General features: G+C 32.4%; 1 protein-coding gene across 1 annotated transcript in view; it reads left to right on the forward strand.

The window, feature by feature from the left end:
• LOC114335311 (uncharacterized) overlaps positions 1-6993 on the forward strand; it is a 149801-nt gene extending 142808 nt beyond the window's left edge. Inside the window, exon 14 of the mRNA XM_028285534.2 lies at positions 6583-6993. Within this exon, the coding sequence (XP_028141335.1) occupies positions 6583-6852 (270 nt within the window). The 3' untranslated portion in view covers positions 6853-6993. The remainder of the gene's footprint in view (positions 1-6582) is intronic.
• The last annotated feature ends 20522 nt before the right edge of the window (positions 6994-27515 follow it).

A 27515-nucleotide genomic window follows, 5' to 3' on the forward strand; every position in this document is an offset into this window, starting at 1 on the left:
ATTTTTAATTTCAAATTATGTCTTTCTCCTTTTAATGATGGTCAAAAGTTCTATGTTTCTTTTCTATTCTGTGCAACACCATTTCGTTCGTAATATGATCGGTCCATAGTATTTTCATAATTCCCCTAAAAAGCCACACCTCTAAAGCTTGCAGCTTTTTCATTAAGTCAGCATTAACAATACAACAAAGAAGAAGAGAGTGGACATAATATTTTTTATTATTATCCCGGTTTTTTATAGCGTTCTCCGTCTTCCGGTTGCCAGTTTCCAGCTTCGTCCGTCGTTGGATTCGTCAGGGCTAAGGTTCCTTTCCAACATTATCTTCTGAATGCCGCCTAGCCAGGATTGCTTCGGCGTTCCTCTCTTCCTTCTTTCCCTTGGCGTCCATTTTAAAATTTGTTTTGGCAGCCTGTAGTCGTCCATTGACGTCGTACATGACCATACCAGATCAGTTGTCTCCTTTGAATTTCATCTATAATGGTTGACTTGCCATAACATTTTACCATCCGATATTAGATTTGCAGATTTAATCTTTGGTTACTCAGAAATATCCGCATCTTCAAAAAGGCTGCTCTTGATTACTCTATGCTTGATAGAATTTCTGAAGTTAATTTTATCTATATCCTTGTTATGGCTTAACGACGTTCTACACCTTCGGCAAAGAATTAAGGATTTGCATGAAATTTTAGTATGTTATAGTTTACTTCAAAAAACTAAGACTTGATTTTTTAAAAATTGTTTTACCGTGCCGTTTAATTACTATTAAGGGTCAAAGTTAAGTTTTAACATGGGCTCTTATGGGAATTTTTAAAAAGTTAATAACTTTTGACCCAAATTTACGATTTTTAATTATTTGTGTTTAAATTAAAGGTTTTTTTGTAAGGAATAACATATTAAAAAATTAGAATTGTTTACCGTACCATTTATTTTTAATTTATTTATTATAATTAATTCCGTAATTAATTCCGTAATTTCCGTCATTTATTAGAATTTATTTTTATAAAGTATTCAATACTGAAACATATGATTTGAGTATTCTGCTATAAATGCATTGTTACCAACTTTTGCTTGCATATAAGTTTCCCCCCTTTCCTCTGAGAGGCATACCCCGCAACGAAGGTGTAGAACGTCGTTAAGACAATTTATTATTATTAACAATCAAATGTCTTTCTCCAAATGCTTTAAAATGATACTTATAGTATTTTTGTCAAAAAAATTTCTTGGCGGAGAAAAACCAAAAACATTAGCGTACACAATGGGTATAGTCCTCCGGCACAGTGGCGGATCTACGGGGAGGAAAAAAGGAGAAATTTCCTCCCCTAACAAGGTCCAAAATTAATGAATAAAAAATTGTTGAAACAAAAAAATATATTAGCTGATATGAAACTTTAACCACAGACAGACAAATTCAACCCAATAAACACGCTAGTTAGGAAAATTAATGGAATTTAATATGTATCTATGTAAGTTATTAGGTTATGTCTTTTATGTGGTTTGGGTTTATCTTTTTTATGTCTTTTGGTTGGTGTTTCATTGGAAGTTCCCCCTAAGGCAAATTTCCCCTCCCAAGGCAAATGTCTAGATCCGCCACTGCTCCGGCCCGGGACATATTTTTAAAATTTCATTTTGGCCCGCGCTTAAAAGTATTTGCCCACCCCTGGCTAAAACCGTGAGTGAACGTAGTATAAACGTACCGTTATTTTTGCAATAATTTATTAATAACAAAGTCGGAGCGTGGTTTAAGCTATCACGACTAGCGGCAATCGATTTAGCATATCAAAATACTATAAAATAGACTACAAACTTGCTGTAGATAGCGCATTTCGAGCTTTTTGGCGAATAAACTATTATTTTGTTATTAACAAAATAAGAACATATTTTGAGTAATCGCGACTAGTCGGATTCGATTCAGCAACCAAAAATACACCAGAGAAGACCTTAACACTATCAATTTATTTACAGGGCTTCTAATAATTCCTGAAAAACATCTAATTTTACCATAATTTGTTAATAACAATTAAACGCACCACATTTGGGCTTCCAGGCCACTTCCATTGGATTCTGCGACTCAAAAAACCTATAATACCATCATCAAATCGCGGCGAACTAAAAGTGTCCACGGGACCCCCTATGTTGCGACTAGACTATTATACTTATGCACAAAAGGAAACTCGGTTCTACATTTATAAGTCATAAAAGTATCTTGAGAGTGTGGCTCATAAACTGATTAGACTAAAATCGCTGCATTTGATGGGCCTGCTTTTCTTTGGTTATAAACAGTGACTCCAACCAATAATCTGGCATTTTTCTTTCACTGTAAATTTTGTTAAAGAGAGTAGTTTTCCCAAAAGTTTAAGTAGCTCAGCAGGGATTTGATCTGGTCCAGATGCTTTATTAATTTTGGCTTGCCGTATTGCTTTTCTGATTTCTGACTTCAGTATACTAGGACGTCTGTCTAACTGGTTGTCACAGGTAGTATGTGTATGTGTAGCATTTTCTCGAAAAACATCGTCAAAAAGAACACTGATGCTGATGTATCATCTCTCATTCTTTGCACTGTTGTTCGTGATCAGAAATTTTTCCGTCTGCGTTTTTAAGTACGTGAGCATTTAATATCTTTAACTCCTAATATTTTGTGGTTTTCAAGGCTGGTCTTTTAATTTTCTGCAAGCATTTTACCTATTCATTTGATGTTTTATTGTAATAGTCCAAAATTCTACTTGAAAGTTATATTCGGAATATTTATTGAGATAATTCTCTTGAGATAAATTACTAGCATTTAATGCCGAAAACTAAATATACATTTTTTTTATTAACTCCCAGTATATTTACAATCTGTCACATATATAATATTGAAGGACAATAAGTAAATGGTCGGATATTTACATTGGACATGTAGGAAATATTTCCAGTGAATTATTTCCTTTACATAATTAACCTATTTATTTAAAACCGTTATTTGTTTGTTATTCTGAGTACACTTAGTTAAACCTGCTTATCAGGTCCGTTTTTTTAAATTTTTTTAAGCGGCGCACCTCACCTACTGTGTTAAATAGATCACTCGCGAGGGGGTTCACATGCATTAAATATACATTTAATATTTATAATTCCTTGACATTATTTTACTTTTTTCTGCTTTTCTTAAAAGTGTATAACAATAATTATTAAAAAGATAGTATTGCTGTCATGAATAAATATTATGATCATCAATGGCGTTACAACTCTTTGTGAATCTTTGTCGCGTTTACTATTAGCTTCCACGTTTGTCGGTCCTGTGCCACTATTCCCATTGTCTCACTCCCATTTTCTCCAGATCTTCTCTGACTGCATCTTTCCACCTTTTTCTAGGTCGTCCTACTAATCTTCTCCCATCTGGTCTTTGCCAAAATACATTGTTTTTAAGGCGACTGTCATTACTGCGTATCACATGGCTTGCCCATCTTAGTCTATTGGCATTTATGATTAACTATTTATATGGGAAATAAGCCACAATTAAATTGAAAAAATAATTGTATTAACGTTTCGACGCCCAAATCGGGTGTCGTTAACAAGTAACGGGTCGTTAACGCTAAGTAAAAAATTCTTCTAATAATTTATTCAATCTGACTCATTTATATTCGCAATTCAGACATATACATTTTCAAGTAGAAGACTTTAAAATGATAATGCCAATATTTATGAGTTGCGTTCCTGGGACGACTTTACTGAAAGATAGTTCATTCGATTACATGAAATCAACCCCAACTCAAGAATATCCGTCACAAAAAAATCATAGCATGTGATCTGTCTTTAAAAAGACAACCAAATGCAACGATGACAGTAAAGCACATAGTAAATCACAAGGGAAAACCAGGAAAAAACCTCGTGATACTATCCCGACGTCGTAAGTATTTGGTCTTACATTTAATTTACTCTCAAAAAAACTAATACCAAATTCTGACTTTAATATGTTTAAATTATAAATAATATTAATAATACATAGATATATAAGTAATACTAAAATATAAAATATGTACTAACTCGATATGTTATTGACTTACTAATCTTGGTATTTTCTTTCTATTGACTTCCTCTTTCAGTATGGGTAACCACATCCTACTGCATTCTACCGAGGAATCTGTGACACAATTGGTTTCATTTAGCATAATTAGAGCCGCTTCTTTGATTTTTCTCTTTTTACTATCTGATTCTTTCAGGGCTATACTTGAATCTCTTCACTGAACTCCATGTTCATTATCCCATGCGTGTTGACATATTTGAGATCTATCAAATTCTCTATTTTAATATAAGACTGATGTTCACTTATTCTAACGGTTAATGGTCTTGATGTTTCACCTAAATAAAATTGTTCGCATTCACAAAGTATTTTATAAATGCAATTCTTTGTTCTTTCTTGTTCATTGTTAGGTTTAGTTTTAGATAGAATAGATCTCAATGTGTTTGTTGTTTTGAATGTTGTTGAAATGTTGAATTTATTTCCTATTGTTTTAAGTTTCTCGGATAGTCCTTTTATATATGGTATTAATATTTTCCTCGTATTATTTCTTGTGAATGTTGTGGGATCCCGTTCTAAGTTTTTCTATTCCATTCGATCCAATCTTGACCATTCCTTATTTATAAACGATAAAGGATAATCATTTTTTAATAAAACAGATGTTAACAATTGTTTTTCTTCTAAAAATGAATTTTCGTTAGAACAAGTAATTTTAGTTCTATCATATAAGGATTTAATGATTCCCTTTTTAACGTTGATGTTGTGATTTGATTTGTAATTGAGATATCTGTTGGTGTGTGTTGGTTTTCTATACGCTTGAGTCTCATGTCCAGTATCCTTCTTTGAGACTTAAACATCGAGGAAAGGCAGGGTGTTATTGTATTCCTTTTCCATTGTAAATTTTATTGTCTCTTCTTGATCGTTTATAATATTCAGGAACGTATCCAACAATTCTGATCTATGAGGCCATATTGAAAACACATCATCTACATATCTCCACCATACTGTGGGTTTTAAATTTTAAATCCTTCATAAATATATTAGCCAATAATGGAGATAAAGAAGAGCCCATTGCTATAAAAATTATAAATATAATTCCATCAAAACAACAAACACATTGAGATCTATTCTATCTAACACTAAACCTAACAATGAACAAGAAAGAACAAAGAATTGCATTTATAAAATACCTTGTGAATGCGAACAATTTTATTTAGGTGAAACATCAAGACCATTAACCGTTAGAATAAGTGAACATCAGTCTTATATTAAAATAGAGAATTTGATAGATCTCAAATATGTTAACACGCATGGGATAATGAACATAGAGTTCAGTGAAGAGATTCAAGTATAGCCCTGAAAGAATCAGATAGTAAAAAGAGAAAAATCAAAGAAGCAGCTCTAATTATGCTAAATGAAACCAATTGTGTCACAAATTCCTCGGTAGAATGCAGTAGGATGTGGTTACCCATACTGAAAGAGGAAGTCAGTAGAAAGAAAATACCAAGATTAGTAAGCCAATATCATATCGAGTTAGTACATATTTTATATTTTAGTATTACTTATATATCTATGTATTATTAATATTATTTATAATTTAAACATATTAAAGTCAGAATTTGGTATTAATTTTTTTGAGAGTAAATTAAATGTAAGACCAAATACTTACGACGTCGGGATAGTATCACGAGGTTTTTTCCTGGTTTTCCCTTGTGATTTACTATGGAATCTCTAACGCGAGAATTTTACTGTCATCGTTGCATTTGGTTGTCTTTTTAGAGACAGATCACATGCTATGATTTTTTTGTGACGGATATTCTTGAGTTAGGGTTGATTTCATGTAATCGAATGAACTATCTTTCAGTAAAGTCGTCCCAGGAACGCAACTCATAAATATTGGCAATATCATTTTAAAGTCTTCTACTTTAAAATGTATAATATATGTCTGAATTGCCAATATAAATGAGTCAGATTAAATAAATTATTAGAAGAATTTTTTACTTAGCAACAAAATTTTTGTTTAATTTAGTAGTATTTTGTATTTTGACAACGACACCCGATTTGGGCGTCGAAACGTTAATAAAATTATTTTTTCAATTTAATTGTGGCTTATTTCCCATTCAAAATAGTTAATCATAAAAATGCCACAAGGAAATAGCTTCAGAACAACTTGGCATTTATATATCGGACTATATTTTCCTTTCCGAAGAGACTCTAGCTCGATATTTAGTCATCACCTACATTCGTTTTATCACGCTGCCCTGTAAGGACTATACGAGTATATATATATCTCGAAGGATTTTACGTTCCTACACCAGCAACTTATTTACTTCTCTTTTTGCTAGCGTCCATGTTTCGCTTCGATACGCGACTGCTGGTCATATATGGTCTTATATATCCGGACTTCGCGAGAGAACATTTGACTTCATTAGGTGTTGCATTGCAAAGAAAGATCTGCTTCCCGCCATTATCCGCGTTTCAACTTCTCGTTCTATTTTATTGCTATTGGTGATTGTCATTATTAAATATGATAAATATTAACCAAAACTATTTTTTACATATTTTACTAAAAAATGTTCTGCTTTCAGCTTAAAATCCGAGAAATATTTGGTTCCCGCGCTAACTTAACCAAAATGATAGAAGGCCACCATGGTATGATAAACAACCTGTTACACAAGACCAAAATCACAGTAGACGAAAAAGGAACAACTGCCGCAGCATCCTCCAGTGCCATGATAATTCCCCTGATGCAGCCAGTGACAGTTGCGGCTGACAGACCGTTTGTTTTTATGATCTATCACAGAGACACTAAAAATATAATCTTTGAAGGAATTGTACAAAATCCTTTAGAAAAATAGTATCTAACATTACTGATAATTTTTTATTTAATGTGCCGAAAACTCATCTAGGTTAGATCTCTTCAAACTGTAGTTACGTGTAAAAATTGGTCTGTATTTGCTTTTTTCATAAAAACCTTTTTAAATAAATTGTTTAATATATTTTTTGTTTTATTTTTCATGAAATACCATTGTCCAGGATTTATATTAGCATTCAAAAATAAGAGCAATTCATATCGATTTAATTTTTAAAGGCCTTAAACAAACAGTATTGTTTATAGGTGACATTTATTTCACAATGTAGGCCAATCGGTTCGAGAACACCTCAGTCAGCGATGTTGATATTATGAGTATTTCACGGTCACAATCGTGTCGTCAAAATCATAACAAAACAATTTCGAGTTTATTTATAGATACGGAGAAAGTATTGCACAGATCATACTTTATTCATCATTCATTATTTAGACATCAAGTTAGAATATAGACTTTGCCCACCAACTCGTCACTGGTATATTTAGTGTTGGCAAATAAATACATGTTTGATAAATAGTGTTTTACAAATCAACCCCCTCGTCGGGGGTAAATAACCCCAACCACCATATGGCGATCCTACCATTGTTAAGATTCTGTTATTATCCAATATACTTCTTATATAATATAATACAGGTAGATAATAATAATAATAATATGCGCATAAACCACCTTGCTAAGGACGAAAAAATGCGCACCTAGATGGGTAAACCTCTGTACGGGCGACATCCCAATGAGGTCAACCAAGACTATATCGACAATACAGCGTCGAACTATTAGTTGACATCAGGAAAGACGATCCCTTAAACAGGAGGTTATTAGAGAGATATTGCAAAGGCAAACGTTATTAGCCTGTCAAGACGTAAATAAGGGATAACGGTCTATTCCAACACAGGCATCAAGAGAGTTATCGCAAATGTTCTGGGGGGGCGGGGTTTAACGTTATTATGACAACTGACTTTTGGGATTAAAATGTAACCTAGAAATTCATGTTGAGGAATACTCTAATTGTTTTTTTATTGAAAAATGAATTTGGATATTGAGCAGGTTGACATGCATTTTAATTTTAATGATTTAACCAACAATAAATATAAATAATCAGTATCAAAATAATATCAAATATCTGAATAACTAATATCCTAACCACAAAAAGTAGTCTATTGTAGACAAAATAAGAACGCAACGTGATTCTCAACACAAAAAAAACAAGATGATTCACAGATTTTAGTTTATAAAATTTGTATTCTATAAATTATTTTTATGTTTCATCCCAAATGTCAAATTAGCGTTAACGTTATTACAGTCCCTTATTTCAACCTAAATAGCGGCACACGTTATCCGGTATTAGCGTAACATTCACTCTGCGCTTGCGTATATGTCAAAATAGCGTATTCCGCTATTAGTGTGCGATAAAAATGCATTTGCGATATCTCTCTATTACTAGATATTCCTTAAGGATCACGTTATACCAACCAAAAATTACCTGAAATATATCGTCAAAGACTCAGGTCAAAAACGACAAATGCCGTTATGGATGTCAAGCCCAACATCTGACAGGGGGATTCCAGGAATTTGCTGCAACTGCATACAAGGAACGTAATGACTCAGTAGTAAAGATCCTTCACCAAGAGATAGCTTTCAGGCTGGGACTCCTCCACACGGACCATCTCCCATACTATCAATACTGTAATATTCAAACGAGCGTTCGTGTTTATATACGACTTTATTAATTTATGTATATAAGTTTTCTTTACAAATCTCTAGCTTAAACTAACTGTATTTACAAAATTCGTGTCGTTATATACTCTAGCCGTTATTCTGGAACAATCCACTCTCATCTCTACCACTCGTCCATGCTCTGTCGGCACGCCTACCGTTCTCTGGAACGAATGGAAATTTCTAGGCGTGGGGAGCGTCTGTTTGAAATTCTTTCCTTACAATATTTTCCTGAGAGTATGCTTGAGAATGACAATTACAAGCTATACTGGGATTGCACTGTACTCACAGATCAAACAGTGGCACATAATAGATCAGATCTCGTACTAGTTCATAAATTAATAAGACAAACAATACTAATTGATGTGGCACTACCTAACAACAATAAATGTACGTACTGAAAAGACTGCCAAGTACAGAGATCTGGAAATTCAAATACGAAGACAATGGAGAATGCAAAGCACCCAGACAATACCTGTTATTATGTCTACTATTGGAGTCATTCCGAAGAACCTCCTCGAAAACATCAAAATGCTGGTTCCAAATGATCATCTTTGTAGGACCATGAAGAGAGCTGTACCACTCTCGACGGCCAGATGTGTACGAAAATTTTTGGGGGATACTCCAGCATAACAAAGTCACCTAGGGCTGGATCAAACGGAAGGAGTCCCACCAGACCTCAATCATTTTGATACCGTAGGTATATGGGATGAGTCAATTTTCCCCTTAGAGGGAGTGAGAGCCGTATAGCTAAATCTGGGTAAGGGAAAGTGGGGGAATGGTGCGCACTTAAGCAGAAAACGGCTAGTATGTTACAGTAAGCTCTAATTATTCTACTTTGAATTTTTAAAATAGGTTTTAGAGAAATACAAAGTACTAAAGAAAAATATTAAAAAACGAAAAGAAGGGCCTTTGCGCACGATTCCTCATCCATGAGGGTAATCATGCGCACGGATTGGCAAATGGTGCGCACTGAATAATGTTTTTATAAAATTCTTTAAACATTGTTCTTTTCTGTTTTCCAGCAAATACATGTTTCTAGGTTCAACTGGTTTTCTGGTGGTGCAATGAAACTTAATTGTATATCATATAATTTGTCTTCATCGATAATATCTGACAAATCAGTGTCTGTTACATCAGACTACTCAGGTGTTAGCTCCTTTTGCACTCTCTTCTTGTTTTGTTTGCCTTCAAGTTTTTTTCTGTCTGGCGAGATATCTAGCAATTTTTTAACAAATCATTTTTGAACAGTTCCCTTTCTTGCTGCTTCTGTTCCTGTCTTCTCTTGAGATTCACGTCCCTTAATCATCTTTTTTCATTGGCGTTCTCCAATTTTATCTTCACTGGTGAGTTTTTTCGATTGTTCGAGATTTTATTTTAATTTCTGGTTTAACTCGTGATAGATCAATATGAGTGGAATATAATTTTCTCCAGCACTCATGCAATAAACGGCCATGATAGTTCTTCCACCATCAACAGACAGAGCCTACATATGTAACTCCTTTAGGTACAGGGTGTCTGCGTAACTTGGAACCATATGGGAAACTTTTTTAATATCAATTTTACGAAAAAAAGTCATTCTTTATAAAGTGCTATGCATAGTCTAAAACCTAAGATGCAATCATCAGATATCAAATTTTGTCAACAGTATACGAGGTTTGTCAAAATATATGAATTTCGCTCAAGAGCAAACTACCTTTATATTTCAATATATCAAAAAAATTTATTATAAAAAGTTATTTGTAATTAAAAACCATATTCAAATATGCAATAACAGCCTTCTACTTGAAAATAAAATTTCTGAAATTTTCCTTAAATCACCGATTCCGATCATCATTTTTATTTATTAGACATGTAATAACTCTTTTATTAATAATTTTAGGAAAAAAAGATATTCTTCATAAAAATCTGTACATGGTCTAAACCTCAAGAGGCAACCATCAGTTATCCAAATTTGTTAATTTTATACGAGGTGTGTCAAATAATATGAATTTAGAAAGAATTCTTTTTAAATTCTATCTAAATTCATATTATTTGACACACCTCGTATAAAATTAACAAACTTGGATAACTGATGGTTGCATCTTGAGGTTTAGACCATGTACAGATTTTTATGAGGAACAACTTTTTTTCCTAAAATTATTAATAAAAGGGTTATTACATGTCTAATAAATAAAAATGATGTTCGGAATCGGTAATTTGGGAAAATTTCAGAAATTTTATTTTCAAGTAGAAGGCTGTTATTGCATATTTGAATATGGTTTTTAATTATAAATAACTTTTCATAATAAAATTTTTTGATATTTTGAAATAAAAAGGTAGTTTGCTCTTGAGCCAAATTCATATTTTTTGACATACCTCGTATACTGTTGACAAAATTTGATATCTGATGATTGCGTCTTAGGTTTTAGACTATGCACAGCACTTTATAAAGAATAACTTTTTTTCGTAAAATTGATATTAAAAAAGTTTCCCATATGGTTCCAAGTTACGCAGACACCCTGTATATAAACCCGTTCGTCTTTTTATTGAAGTCGATCTTGAATGTCGAAAGCTTTTATCGTTTCCCTTCTTTTTGCCGTCATTTCTGATTGCATACAGAGGATTCTTTAATCTTCGTTAGTATAATATGTAAGAGTCATAGATTTTCTAGTGTAGTTTTGTGGCCTCTGGAAAGGAAAATGGTAACTTCATTATTTACCACTTCATTGTTTGTGGGGGAATCATGCACACTCCTGCGCACTATTACCCCCTTTACGCCTTAAATAGCAAACGTCGTCACAAACAAAAAAACTACTAAATCATATAAACCAACAGATGCACCAAAATGTACGGAAAACAACATGATTTAAATCAATAGTAACCTCAAAGCAACTTAATAAAACCTACGAACTTGGCGTCTTAATTTTTGGAGCAGAAAAACTAAAAGAATTCTTGGGATTTTCAATAATCGGATCTCACTTAGTCCACGTGCAACATTCGACTAAAGATAATGGCGTCAACCGTTCACGAGATAATCCAAAAGGTGTAGGACTTGTTGAGTTCTTAAAATCATCCACAGAATTTGAAATACAATGCAGCTCACGATTACCAGCTGCGCACCATTCCCCCACTTTCCCTTAATAATAATACAGTTGGTCCAGATGACACACCAACTGAGCTGCTGAAGTTAATACACGAAGCTGACATATAAAAGTGGTAGTAAAGCTTTTTAATGCAATATACAGGGTGTTAGTAAATGAGTATGAACAATTTTAAGGGCTAATTCTACATGAAAAATTAATGCCAGTTTGCTCGAGAAACATATGTCCGCAAATGCTTAGTTTCGGAGATACGGGGTGTTGAAATTTTTATTTCAAACTGCCAATTTATTTATTTCTCTAAGACCAGTTGAGCTATGAAAATGAAATTTGGTGAGTTTTAGGAGGTAGTTATTACGAATTTTATGACATACAATTAAGAATTTTGTATTCATCATTGGCGCGCGTACGGGTAATGGTCTGAATTTTTTGAAGAAAAAAATAGTACGCCACTGAGATATGTCAAACTAAAAATCATTTTTGAATTCCTCGTTCAATTGACGACAAAAAATCTTTCTTGCCTTTTTTTCATATGCGGCGCCGTTTTTATGCAAAAAAAATAAACATCTTAACGTTTACAAAGTATTTGAACTAAGTTTCTATGCATATGGAAACTACCTCAAATACTTGGTAAGTGTTAAGATGTTTTATTTTTTTGTATAAAAACGGCGCCTCGTATGAAAAAAAGGAAAGAGAGATTTTTTGTCGCAAATTGAACGAGGAATTCAAAAATGATTTTTAGTTTGACATATCTCAGTGGCGTACTATTTTTTTCTTCAAAAAATTCAGACCATTACCCGTACGCGCGCCAATGATGAATATAAAATTCTTCTGTTATCTGTAAAGGAGATCATTTTAAACATTTCTTGCAGCTTTGCACCTAGTTGAAATCTTATTAGTAATATTTTCTGTTATTGTTCTAGTTTAGTATTATTATATTGGATAGTTCTTGATGATGTATTAAGAAATGAAAAATATGCGCCAAGATGTTTTATTTTTCTGCATAAAAACGGTGCATCATATGAAAAAAGGCAAGAAAGGTTTTTTATCATAAATTAGACGTGGAATTTAAAAATAATTTTTAATTCGAAATATCTCAGTGGCGTACTATTTTTTTCTTTAAAATAATTCAGACCATTGCCCGTAGGCGCGCCAATGATAAATACAAAATTCTTAATTGTATGTCATAAAATTCGTAATAACTACCTCCTAAAACTCACCAAATTTCATTTTCATAGCTCAACTGGTCTTAGAGAAATAAATAAATTGGCAGTTTGAAATAAAAATTTCAACACCCCGTATCTCCGAAACTAAGCATTTGCGGACATATGTTTATAGAGCAAACTGGCATTAATTTTTCATGTAGAATTAGCCCTTAAAATTTTTCATACTTATTTACTAACACCCTGTATAACACTCGAGTGATTCCCACAGAATGGATCAAGTCCATCCTTGTTGCAATACACAAAAACACAATGCAAGACAATGCTCTAAATATCGATTAAAATTAGCCTAATGAGCCACATTCCTAAGATTTTCCCAAGAATATTTCACAACAGAATTAGACGCAAATGCAAAAATCTCGATGATCCAAATTTTGTTTTAGAAATGCTTTGGGAACCAGGGAGGAACTCTATTTAAAAATGCAGTGGTCAAAGATATGTATTTGCTTGCTTTGTGGACTTCGATAAAGCATTCGATAAAGAACAGCATGTAAAATTAATACAGATATTTATGCCATTAAAAGGTATTCATGTGATTAAAAATTTGTTCTGGAATCAAATTGTCGTAAAAATTGGAGATAACTACATGAGGAGTCACAGGAGAAACAGAGCGTTTGCAGAAATTCACGTAAATAGAAATATACCGAAAAGTTTTGAAATCAAAAAAGGGATAGAGCAAGAAGACAGTTTGAGTCCACTATTATTATACATCAAATCTTCAAAATTCATAGGGTATAACGGAATGGAACCAATGGAAGGCACCTAAGGAAAACTAAAGAAACCGGCAAAGAGTTAGACGAAAGAGATAGAAAATATTAAAATGAAAATAAACGAAGAGAACAGAAACTATATTATATTAACTACATATATATATATATATATATATATATATATATATATATATATATATATATATATATATATATCTAGAAATGATCACAGCTGATTAGTAATTATCAATTTACAAATTATTGGGTTAACAGCTGAAATGGAAGACTCAGTGTACTCTTTTCTACGATTCCAATATTTCGTTAACAGTCGTTAACATCATCAGGGACGTTGAAATAATATTAAAGGTATAATAGTGAAACTGGGTATTAAAAAATAACTCACCAGTTTGAGATTTTAGTCAACGATGTTATAAATGTGTAAAAAAGCGGCATTAACAAAAAGAATTGCAGTGAATGTTATTAAAAATTAAAAATATAACAAATAAAAAAGATAAAAATGGAACTATAATATAAATAACTATGCTAAAAACCACTAATTATTAAAATCTTTTAAATTTGTCGCACAGAAAGGTATTAGAGACAATTATGTCAATATACTGTCAATTATGACAGAAATAGGTAGTATATTATGAACTAGAATCTAAACTAAAATCTTTATTGACATTTAAGTTTTTATCAAGTTCAAGAAGGAAAGAATATATCTCTGTTAATTGCTTAATATCTGTTCTTTTATTAATTGTTTGTTCATTCTGATAAATAAATGCCATTTCAAGAAAATTTCTTTTGTGATAGTTCTTTTCATTTGTTAAAATTTTTACAGATTCAAAGTCCATATTATGGCTTTCATTTACAACATTTTAAAAGTGATTGTAGATTATATCCAGACAGGTGCTCTTTAGCTACACATGTTGTAAATGAAAGCCATAATATGGACTTTGAATCTGTAAAAATTTTAACAAATGAAAAGAACTATCACAAAAGAAATTTTCTTGAAATGGCATTTATTTATCAGAATGAACAAACAATTAATAAAAGAACAGATATTAAGCAATTAACAGAGATATATTCTTTCCTTCTTGAACTTGATAAAAACTTAAATGTCAATAAAGATTTTAGTTTAGATTCTAGTTCATAATATACTACCTATTTCTGTCATAATTGACAGTATATTGACATAATTGTCTCTAATACCTTTCTGTGCGACAAATTTAAAAGATTTTAATAATTAGTGGTTTTTAGCATAGTTATTTATATTATAGTTCCATTTTTATCTTTTTTATTTGTTATATTTTTAATTTTTAATAACATTCACTGCAATTCTTTTTGTTAATGCCGCTTTTTTACACATTTATAACATCGTTGACTAAAATCTCAAACTGGTGAGTTATTTTTTAATACCCAGTTTCACTATTATACCTTTAATATTATTTCAACGTCCCTGATGATGTTAACGACTGTTAACGAAATATTGGAATCGTAGAAAAGAGTACACTGAGTCTTCCATTTCAGCTGTTAACCCAATAATTTGTAAATTGATATATATATATATATATATATATATATATATATATATATATATATATATATATATATATATATATATATATATATATATATACTATTAATAATAAAAAACACAAAAAACAAGCATGTCTGGTTGATTACGAGAAAGCGTTTGATAGAGTACAGCACGACAAGATGATGCAAATACTAAAACAAGCAGGAATTAACAACCAAGAACTGAAAATACAGTCGAACCCGGTTATTGGAATAGCCTTCGTGCCAAGAAAAAATGTTCTTATAACCGGAATATTCTAATAACCGATCGTTGGTGGCTAGCCGAAATAAATGTACCGAATATACGTAATGATAGTACATACTATGTTAACATGTATATTTATATGGTTTTAGGACTTTTGATGTCAATAATACAGTAGTATTAGAGGATAGGTAGAGACCCAGAAATTTTATTAACGATAAAACGAAGAAAACTCGAGTATTTGGGTCACCTGATGAGAGGTCATAAATACGCATTACTTCAAAATATAATGCAAGGAAAAATAGAAGGAAAACGGAATCCAGGCCGTAGAAGAATGTCGTGGATGCGGAATTTGAGAGAGTGGTTTGGCTGCACCACTAATGAACTTTTTAGGTCAGCTGTAAACAAAGTCAGGGTAGCCTTGATGATTTCCAATCTCCGATAGGAGTGGCACAAGAAGAAGAAGAATACAGTAGTGTAACTATGTATTAAGTACTTATTTATTAAAAACCAAATTGAATTATACAGGGTGTTTCATTAATAATTGTTCATATAGTAACTGTAGAAACCTTAGCACAAAATACGAAGATTTAACCTAAAACGCTTAAATAAAATGTGGTTCCTTACTGAGTTACAGGGTGTTTTATCTAAAAATTTAAAAACTATTTTTGCTCAGCATTTTAAAACTATTTGACGTATCTTTTTCATACTTGGCAGAAAGTATAGGTACTGTACAAACTACTAAATTACGTTAAACAAACGTTTCTGGCTATTACCAGAGGCGTACGACGGGGGAAAGTGAATGGTTGAACCTTTCCAAATTCTACGCCACTGGCGGAATTGCTATTTTAGTTCAATTTTTGGATTCTCCAATACTTTCTATGAAAATAATATACTCTTCATTCGTAACGATAAAGCCATTAGTTTTCGAGATCTTTGAAGTTAAAAATGAAACGACACAGTTATTTTGATTAATGTATTGTGTCGCTTCATTTTTAATTTCAAATATCTCGAAAACTAATCATTTTATCGTTACGAATGAAGAGTATATTATTTACATAAAAAGTATTGGAAAATCAAAAAATTACACCAAAATAGCAATTTCGCCAGTTGCCTAGAATTTGGGAAGGGTCAACCAGCCACTATCCCCTGTCGTACGCCTCTGGTAGTAGCTAGAAACGTTTATTTATCTTAATTTAGTAGGGTGTACAGTGCCTACACTTTCTGCCAAGTATGATAAGGATACGCCAAATAGTTTTGAAGTACTGGGTACAAATAATTTTTAAATTTTTATCATATGAATCATATCATAAATTAATTAAAATAACTGTGCCGTTTCATATTTAACTTCAAATATCTCGAAAACTAATAACTTCATCGTTACCAATGAAGAGTATATTATTTACGTAGAAAGTATTAGAGAATCTAAAAATGGCACTAAAATAGTAATTCCTCCAGTGGCGTAGAATTTGAGAAGGGTCAACCATTCACTATCCGCTGTCGTACGCCTCTGGTAGTAGCTAGAAACGTTTTTTTATTATAATTTAGTAGCTTGTACAGTATTTATACTTCCTGCCAAGTATGAAAACGATACGACGAATAGTTTTAAAATGCTGAGCAAAAATTATTTTTTAAATTTTTAGATAAAACACCCTGTAACTCAGTAAGGAACCACATTTTATTTAAGTGTTTTAGGTTAAATCTTCGTATTTTGTGCTAAGGTTTCTCCAGTTACTATATGGACAATTATTAATGAAACACCCTGTATAATGTGGATGCATACAGGAATTAATATGAAATGTATACAATATACAGGGTGTAGAGAAACTCTACCGACAAAGGAAGACAGGAGATTCTTCAGATAATTTTAAGACAATTTAGCTCAATTCGTCTAGTCCGAAAATGCTTCCTAAGGGAGCTAGAGCTATTTGAAGATGGCGTCTGGTAATTAGTTTTTCTTAAATACCCCCAGAACGCTTCAATTTAGAAAAACGAAAATCCGTGCGTATATTTACCTTCCAGAGATAAATCGATTCCATTAATTGACAATTTCTAGTACCGATCATAGGCGTCCGTTTTGGGTAGGGCAACGGTTATTTTATCACAAAACTTTTTTGTCTTTTTTATCTTTTAAGCCTATTTCATACTGGATTATTAAATTGTGAGGTATTTTAGTACTAAAAGGTACTTTTGATTTAAGTCGGTAGGACACACGGTTTTCTAGAAAAATCGAATTGAAAATTTCTCGTTTTTTGAAATTGAATAAAAATTGAAAAGTTTAAAAAAAAAAATGGTGTATTTTACCGACTTAAAGCAAGAGTAACTTTAAGTACTGGAATATCTCATAACTTAATAATCTAGAGTCAAAAATGCTTAAAAATTAAAGGCAATAATGTTATGCGATAAAATAACCGTTGATCTACTCAAAACGGACGCATATGACCCGTACTAGCAATTCACAATTATTGAAATCGATTTATCTCTGAAATATAAATAAACGTACCAGTTTTCGGATTTCTAACGAGTTTTTTTTTATTTTTTTTTGGAAATTCAAAAAAAGAAAAATTTTTAAATCGATTTTTCTAGAAAACGGTGTATCCTATCGACCTAAAACAAGAGCACCTTTTAGTTGTAGAACACCTCACAATTTATTAATCCAGAGTCAAATATGCTTAAAACTTAAAGATAAAAAAAGTTATGCGATAAAGTACCTGTTGCCCTACCCAAGACGGACGTCTATGACCGGTATTAGAAATTCGCAATGCATGAAGTCGATGTATCTCTGAGAGATAAATAGGTGTACCAATCGTTTTCCTCAATAGAAGCGTTCTGTAGTTATTTAAGAAAAACTAATTACAAGACGTTATCTTCAAAGAGCTCTAGCTCCCTTAGGAAGCATTTTCGGACTAGGTGAATTGGGTTAAAATATCTTAAAATTATCTGAGGAATCGCCTGTCTTCGTTTGTCGATAGAGTTTCTGGACACCCTGTATAGATGTGTAAATATTTCTTATTAAAATGCATATAAAACGGTTACTTATTTTGTCTTGAAAAATAATAGGTAATTGTACTTGTTTTTTCTTACATAAACTACTAATCAGTTGTTGCTCTAAATTATAAAAATTAGAAAAATTTCCATTGGATTGACCCTCCAGAAAACTTTTTACCTACGAGCGGTTAGGATAGCCGATTAGCTGTTTATAACAATGTTTTTATAACAGGCTAATGGGTGGCAATATGTAAAGAAATTTGCAGACAAATGAAATTATTTTATGACCTGTGTCGGCAAACGATTGAATTCGTCCTCATAACAAAGTAATAAAGTGTATTACATGACAAACCCTAAAAATATATTAAACAGCACTATAGGCCTTCGAGGCCTTTGTCGACAATCCATAATAGCAGACATAATTTAAATTTTTAGGAAATTGTAGGTAAAAATTTATTCGTTGACATGAAGAATATTCTATAAAGCGGTACTATCTTACTAAATCATATTCCAATAAACGGATAAATTTATTAAGGAGTAAATGGAAACGTTTCGGGACCTTCGGGAATTTTTATTCCATATACCGGGATATTCCTATAAGCGGTACTCTAATAAGCGGGTTTGACTGTAATTAGAAATCTTTACTGGAATCAGAGCACAAATCTCAGAGTTAAAGGTGAACACACCGAATGTGTGAAGATCATACATGGAGTGAGGCAAGTCTGTATTTTGTCTCCTCTAATCTTTAATCTCTACTCTGAAAGAATATTTATCGAAGCTTTGCACGAAACTGAAAAAGGTATTCTACTAAATGGGTACCGGCTAAACAACATCAGATATGCAGATGACATCATAGTATTTATGGACTTTAAAAAGGTGTGAACCCTGTAGTTGGCTGTATACCTTCAATATAACAACGTGGAATGAAGTAAACACTTCTGTTGTATGTAGGCATATGAATTTATTAAAAATTCTTAAAATTTATCCACAAAAGAGTGGAAGTACAAAACGTTTTCGGTCAAACTGACCATCATCAGTGTAAACCTGGAAATAAGTGAACCACTACGATAAAAAGCAAAAGGGTGAAATTTTGACAGTTGAAAAAATAAGAAAGTGTGGTTACTTACGTCCAGTGTACAAGTAATTGTAACTAGCCACTTCATTAGGTGTAAAAACCTCTAAATTACATTGTCGTTACATTCTATATTAAAAAGTAGTCGAAATAAAGTCGATGTCTAAAGATTTTAAAGATCACATGCACATGTGAACACAAGTACCTTGTGCAATTTTCGAGCAAGGATGAAATACATTCACATGTGATCTTTAAAATCTTAAGACATCGACTTTATGTCGACTACTTTTTAATATAGAATGTAACGTTAATGTAATTTAGAGGTTTTTACACCTAATGAAGTGGCTAGTTACAATTACTTGTACACTGGACGTAAGTAACCACACTTTCTTATTTTTTCAACTGTCAAAATTTCACCCTTTTGCTTTTTAATCTTAGTGGTTCACTTATTTCCAGGTTTGATGATGGTCAGTTTGACCGAAAACGTTTTGTACTTCTACTCCCTTGTGGATAAATTTTAAGAATTTTTAATAAATTCATATGCCTACATACAACAGAAGTGTTTTACTTCTTTCCACATTGTTATTTATGGACAACCTAGAAGACCTTATGAATAAAATCACGAATTACACTCAACAATATGGACTCAATACTCAATATAAACGTAAGGAACACAAAACTTATGATCATTAGCAAGAAAAAGGTAACAGAAGGTCAACTCTATGTCGACCAAACCCCTTTAGAAGGAGTGAAGCACTATACAACCCAGGCAACCAAATAACGTTTACAAAACGTTGAAAAGACGTCATAGTTATCACCAAACCACGTCAGTTTATCACGTTTTTTCGACGTCGAAAGTCACGTGAATATGTTCCACGATAACTGACGTCATTTTTATCACGTTTTAGATATGTGATATCAAAAACGTAGTTTTTGTCGTTCTTTTTAAATTATTTTTCATTTTATGGTTTTAAAAATACACAATAATAATTATTCGTATGGGCATTGTTGGTATTGCAATTTTTCATTTAACTGTTTTAAATTTACCTTATAGGTTAAAAGTAAAACCAAATGAAAGACCTTATAAAAAATGCATAGAATTACAATCAAATTACAATACCCTCAATGCAACATTATAGAATTTTAACTTTTTATATAGGTATACTTACTGTGTCAAAACTGAAAAAACATATAAACTAATAAATAATTTATTAACAAATTATCCAGCATAATATCTTAATTTAACGTAACGCTGTCCATTAATTCAAAAAGAATCGTGAACAACACACACAATAATTAATTCATTAACAGAAAATAAACACCAAAACAGCAAAAGTCTTATTTTACTTGTATTTTACCATACAAAGCACGTAAACAATAAATGAAGTTTGGAGTCAATGTCATGTCAATATACAACATTATACATTATAAGCATTAGTAACTAATTGTTTAACCTCCTCCTATTTTTGTGACGTCCGACTTGAGCTGTCTGAAATGAAAACGTATTTTAACGTCATTAATCTTAAGTATTTAAAATCACCTACAAAAGACGTTTATACGACGTAATGTTCAAACACGTGTATATATTCAACCAAAAACTGACGTTTACTCGACGTTATTGACGTCACTTGGTTGCCTGGGAACTACCTCGGCACCATAATAAATGAAGAATGGACCAACAACCAAGAGATAAGAGCGCGCATCGGAAAAGCTAGATCAACCTTCAACCGTATGATGGCCTTTTTCAAGAGCCACAACCTTTCTCTTGGTATAAAAGTAAGAATGCTGAGATGCTACGTCTACTCTGTTCTTTTTTATGTTGTTGAATCGTGGACCTTGAACGAAGATATGTGCAGAAAATTGTAAGCATTTTAGATATGGTTAGGTATATAGGATACTTAAAATTCCCTGGACTGGCCGAGTCACATTTGAGGAGCTCCTCAGAAGAAAGAAGAAGAACCGAGAGATACTGACCACCATCAAATCTCGAAAGTTACAATACCTACTTCGGACCCATTATGTGAAATTCCTCCTACAATCCATCCTGCAAGGAAAAATATTTAGAAAGTGGGGTCCAGGAAGAAGAAGAACATCCTGGTTGTAGAACCTTAGAAGCTAATTCAACACAACATATTGTCCAGCTTTTCCGGACTGCTTCAGGTAAGATAAAAATTGCCATGGTGATCGCCAACATTCGTCACGGATAGGCACATCAAGAAGAAGCGAGTCAAAGAAGACTTTACAATAAGCGTAGAAAATTAAAACTAAAATAGCTGAACAGGCGATTGATACAAACACAAGGATTCTGTATCAAAAATTAAGCTAACTAACATTCTATGACACACTGAAGAACAAAAACGATATACTGGTTGCCAACATCCGAAAAAATCAAGACTAAAACATTTTTGTTTTAAGAATTGTTAATTTTATATTTTTATTTACATTTATTATATTTTTAATTACATAGGAAAATATTAAAAACAAAATTAAGATGTTATTATTTTAATATTTTTTTTTGTGTAAATTGCATATCTGAGAAATCTAGCGCCATCTATCTTTCCTGCAATATATTTCGAATATATTCTGACACTACCAAATAACTCGCTTAAATCGGCATAAACAATACAAAAATGCATCTGAAAAAATTATACAAAAAAACAAGTAACCACTGGAAAACAATTAAGCATCAACAATCAACGAAACTGACCCTCGGGCTCAGAGTGATTGGGCAAGGAGCAAGTATGGCCGCTCTAGCTTGTTCTAGCTTGTTACAGATTTCCTTTTGTGCCGTGTCGGTAGTTGATATTTAATTTAAAATTTTCACACGAACCCGGTTGTTTTAAAAAGATTGTGGTGTACGCTGTAAAAAGACAATAATATTGTGATTGTTTCTTAATGATAAGACAATAAATGAGTAAATTTGGTCGTTATACGGGTCGAAAAATACAATAGTTATAATATAAAATATAATATAACTACATATTATAATGTAGTGAAATAGCATTAATAATAGTATCTAGCTTTCCAAATACATCTACATACATCTGATTTTTTAAAAGGTAGGTAAGTTGTTATTAAAATATTTGATTTTAGGTAATTATATGTACAGGATGTTCATTTTCTTAACAATTTTCTTGAGTAATAACTTCTCTGACGTTTTTCTTGTATCTATACCTACCTAATAACTTATGTTACTATTATTATTATTGTCCATTCCAGTTATTTTACGTTTGTTGCTAGTTTCGACATTAAAATTAGCTCTATCTTTTCAAGGGACGTCTCTTTTTCTTTCAGTTTGCATTTTAGTGTTTGTTTCATTCATTCCTTAAACATAACAATTACAATCCCTAGGGATTATAGCTAACGCCATATGGCGTTCAAAATCCTATTCTTGGGTGATGTGGATTACAGCCGTTTACAGGTTGCTGTGTCTTTTTGCTACCGCCGCGCCGTGACTCTCTTCCATTTCTTCCTGTCCTTGCACTGAACATTCATTGTTATATTATATCTTCTACATAATCTAGCCATTTTCTTCTATAATATGAACATATATGTTATATTACATTTATATACATATTTATTATTATATAATAAAAATGTAAGAAACTTCTACCAGGAGGCGAAAAGGAGCTGAGGAGCTCCTCAAATGTGACTCGGTCAGTCCAGGGGATTTTAAGTATTCTCCTATATACCTAACCATATCTAAAATGCTTCCAATTTTCTGCACATATCTTCGTTCAAGGTCCACGATTCAACAACATAAAAAAGAACAGAGTAGACGTAGCATCTCAGCATTCTTACTTTTATACCAAGAGAAAGGTTGTGGCTCTTGAAAAAGGCCATCATACGGTTGAAGGTTGATCTAGCTTTTCCGATGCGCGCTCTTATCTCTTGGTTGTTGGTCCATTCTTCATTTATTATGGTGCCGAGGTAGTTCCCAGGCAACCAAGTGACGTCAATAACGTCAAGAAAACGTCAGTTTTTGGTTGAATATATACACGTGTTTGAACATTACGTCGTATAAACGTCTTTTGTAGGTGATTTTCAATACGTAAGATTAATGACGTTAAAATACGTTTTAAAACACGTTTTCATTTCAGACAGCTCAAGTCGGACGTCACAAAAATAAGAGGAGGTTAAACAGTTAGTTAATGCTTATAATGTATAATGTTGTATATTGACATGACATTGACTCCAAACTTCATTTATTGTTTACGTGCTTTGTATGGTAAAATACAAGTAAAATAAGACTTTTGCTGTTTTGGTGTTTATTTTCTGTTAATGAATTAATTATTGTGTGTGTTGTTCACGATTCTTTTTGAATTAATGGACAGCATTACGTTAAATTAAGATATTATGCTGGATAATTTGTTAATAAATTATTTATTAGTTTATATGTTTTTTCAGTTTTGACACAGTAAGTATACCTATATAAAAAGTTAAAATTATATAATGTTGCATTGAGGGTATTGTAATTTGATTGTAATTCTATGCATTTTTTATAAGGTCTTTCATTTGGTTTTACTTTTAACCTATAAGGTAAATTTAAAACAGTTAAATGAAAAATTGCAATACCAACAATGCCCATACGAATAATTATTATTGTGTATTTTTAAAACCATAAAATGAAAAATAATTTAAAAAGAACGACAAAAACTACGTTTTTGATATCACATATCTAAAACGTGATAAAAATGACGTCAGTTATCGTGGAAAATATTCACGTGACTTTCGACGTCGAAAAAATGTGATAAACTGACGTGGTTTGGTGATAACTATGACGTCTTTTCAACGTTTTGTAAACGTTATTTGGTTGCCTGGGTTGTAGTGCTTCACTCTTTCTAAAGGGGTTTGGTCGACATAGAGTTGACCTTCTGTTACCTTTTTCTTGCTAATGATCATAAGTTTTGTGTTCTTTACGTTTATATTGAGTATTGAGTCCATATTGTTGACTGTAATTCGTGATTTTATTCATAAGGTCTTCTAGGTTGTCCATAAATAACAACGTGGAAAGAAGTAAAACACTTCTGTTGTATGTAGGCATATGAATTTATTAAAAATTCTTAAAATTTATCCACAAGGGAGTAGAAGTACAAAACGTTTTCGGTCAAACTGACCATCATCAAACCTGGAAATAAGTGAACCACTAAGATTAAAAAGCAAAAGGGTGAAATTTTGACAGTTGAAAAAATAAGAAAGTGTGGTTACTTACGTCCAGTGTACAAGTAATTGTAACTAGCCACTTCATTAGGTGTAAAAACCTCTAAATTACATTAACGTTACATTCTATATTAAAAAGTAGTCGACATAAAGTCGATGTCTTAAGATTTTAAAGATCACATGTGAATGTATTTCATCCTTGCTCGAAAATTGCACAAGGTACTTGTGTTCACATGTGCATGTGATCTTTAAAATCTTAAGACATCGACTTTATTTCGACTACTTTTTAATATAGAATGTAACGATAATGTAATTTAGAGGTTTTTACACCTAATGAAGTGGCTAGTTACAATTACTTGTACACTGGACGTAAGTAACCACACTTTCTTATTTTTTCAACTGTCAAAATTTCACCCTTTTGCTTTTTATCGTAGTGGTTCACTTATTTCCAGGTTTACACTGATGATGGTCAGTTTGACCGAAAACGTTTTGTACTTCCACTCTTTTGTGGATAAATTTTAAGAATTTTTAATAAATTCATATGCCTACATACAACAGAAGTGTTTACTTCATTCCACGTTGTTATATTGAAGGTATACAGCCAACTACAGGGTTCACCCCTTTTTAAAGTCCATAAATACTATGATGTCATCTGCATATCTGATGTTGTTTAGCCGGTACCCATTTAGTAGAATACCTTTTTCAGTTTCGTGCAAAGCTTCGATAAATATTCTTTCAGAGTAGAGATTAAAGATTAGAGGAGACAAAATACAGACTTGCCTCACTCCACGTATGATCTTCACACATTCGGTGTGTTCACCTTTAACTCTGAGATTTGTGCTCTGATTCCAGTAAAGATTTCTAATTACAGTCAAACCCGCTTATTAGAGTACCGCTTATAGGAATATCCCGGTATATGGAATAAAAATTCCCGAAGGTCCCGAAACGTTTCCATTTACTCCTTAATAAATTTATCCGTTTATTGGAATAAGATTTAGTAAGATAGTACCGCTTTATAGAATATTCATGTCAACGAATAAATTTTTACCTACAATTTCCTAAAAATTTAAATTATGTCTGCTATTGTGGATTGTCGACAAAGGCCTCGAAGGCGCCTATAGTGCTGTTTATTATATTTTTAAGGTTTGTCATGTAATACACTTTATTACTTTGTTATGAGGACGAATTCAATATTTTGCCGACACAGGTCATAAAATAATTTCATTTGTCTGCAAATTTCTTTACATATTGCCACCCATTAGCCTGTTATAAAAACATTGTTATAAACAGCTAATCGGCTATCCTAACCGCTCGTAGGTAAAAAGTTTTCTGGAGGGTCAATCCAATGGAAATTTTTCTAATTTTTATAATTTAGAGCAACAACTGATTAGTAGTTTATGTAACAAAAAACAAGTACAATTACCTATTATTTTTCAAGACAAAATAAGTAACCGTTTTATATGCATTTTAATAAGAAAATATTTACACATCTATACAGGGTGTCCAGAAACTATATCGACTGATTTAATACCGATACCTCTTTTACTAGGTTTCTATTTTTCGTTAAGATATAATCTATTTCATTCTTTGTCTTTTTATCGGGGCTCATCCATGTCCATTTTCTGCTTGGTTTTTTATTGAAAAAGGAGTTCATTGAGTACATGTTATGTTCATTCATGAAATTGAGAAGCATTTCTCCTCTATCGTTTCTTTTCCCGTAGCCATAATTGCCAATTAAATATTCATAATCTTCTTCTTTTTTGCCCAATTTAGCATTAAAATCTCCTAATAGTATTTCGTAGTTTGCTTTATTTGTTTCTATAGCTGTTCTTATTTCATCATAAAATATTTCTACTACTTCTTCATCGTGGTTTTGGGTTGGGGCGTATACTTGGATCACTTTCAGCGTGGTTCTTTTATTAATTCTGATGATAAGATATGCTACTCTGTCTGATATGGGCTTGAATTCTTCGATACACTGTGTGAGGCTTTGTTTTACCAAGAATCCCACTCCAGTGTATTCGCCACCTTTATGCATAAAAGTGTGCCACTTTTTAGTATTACATACTCATAACTTTTTCTTCTGGTTTCGCATATACCCAGGATATCGCATTTTATATCCTTTGGTTCATTTTCTATTTCTGGGAATCTATTTTCGTCCGTCAATGTTCGAATATTGTAAGAACATAGCCAAATTGTCATCTTGTGGCAGCCGGGTCCTGCCCAGGGATTCTTGGCACCCCCTCTTCCGTCTGTTGTTTGATCGCTGCCTTGATCAAGACTTTGGGAAGTGCTGGGGACTGGGGGCCTTTTCTTTTTTGTGCTATCCATTGACTTGAAGGTTTGGACCGTTATCTCCTCACGCTGGTCCAGTGCGGGTTGAGGAGGGAAGGATTTGGGTAGGTTTGGGTTGGTGGGTAGGATATAGGGACTAGGATCCGCTTCTCTCCCGGAAGAGGATTGGGAGAAAAAGTCGAGCTCGCGTACGCAAGGGCAGGGGCGCATCCCTGAAGCATACCTGTCTTTACTGGTATAGTAAAGAGAGTCTACCCGCTACCCTATCTCTGTATGTACCTACTTACAAATATTCTCTTTGTTACAGTGTCCAATGCAGTGCCCTTAATGTCGGGTCGTTATTATCGGTAAAGGTAGGAGTATACTCATTTGTGGTGGAGATGTGAGATAGATAAAAGTTTAAATAATATAAAATGAAATACAAAATTACTGATATAATAATTTAACATATGATATTATATAATAATGATATAATAACAATGATATAATAATTTAAGATCAAATATTGAAATATTTATTAAAGGTAGGGACTCCACAGAGTAAGATATTTTGAGATAATTGTGAGATATAAGAGTGAATCATTGACAGTTTCTAAGTGGTCAATAAGGGTGACTAATCTGTGAGTCTTTT

This window comes from Diabrotica virgifera, chromosome 10 (genome assembly GCF_917563875.1).
Source record: "Diabrotica virgifera virgifera chromosome 10, PGI_DIABVI_V3a".
Lineage (NCBI taxonomy): Eukaryota > Metazoa > Arthropoda > Insecta > Coleoptera > Chrysomelidae > Diabrotica > Diabrotica virgifera.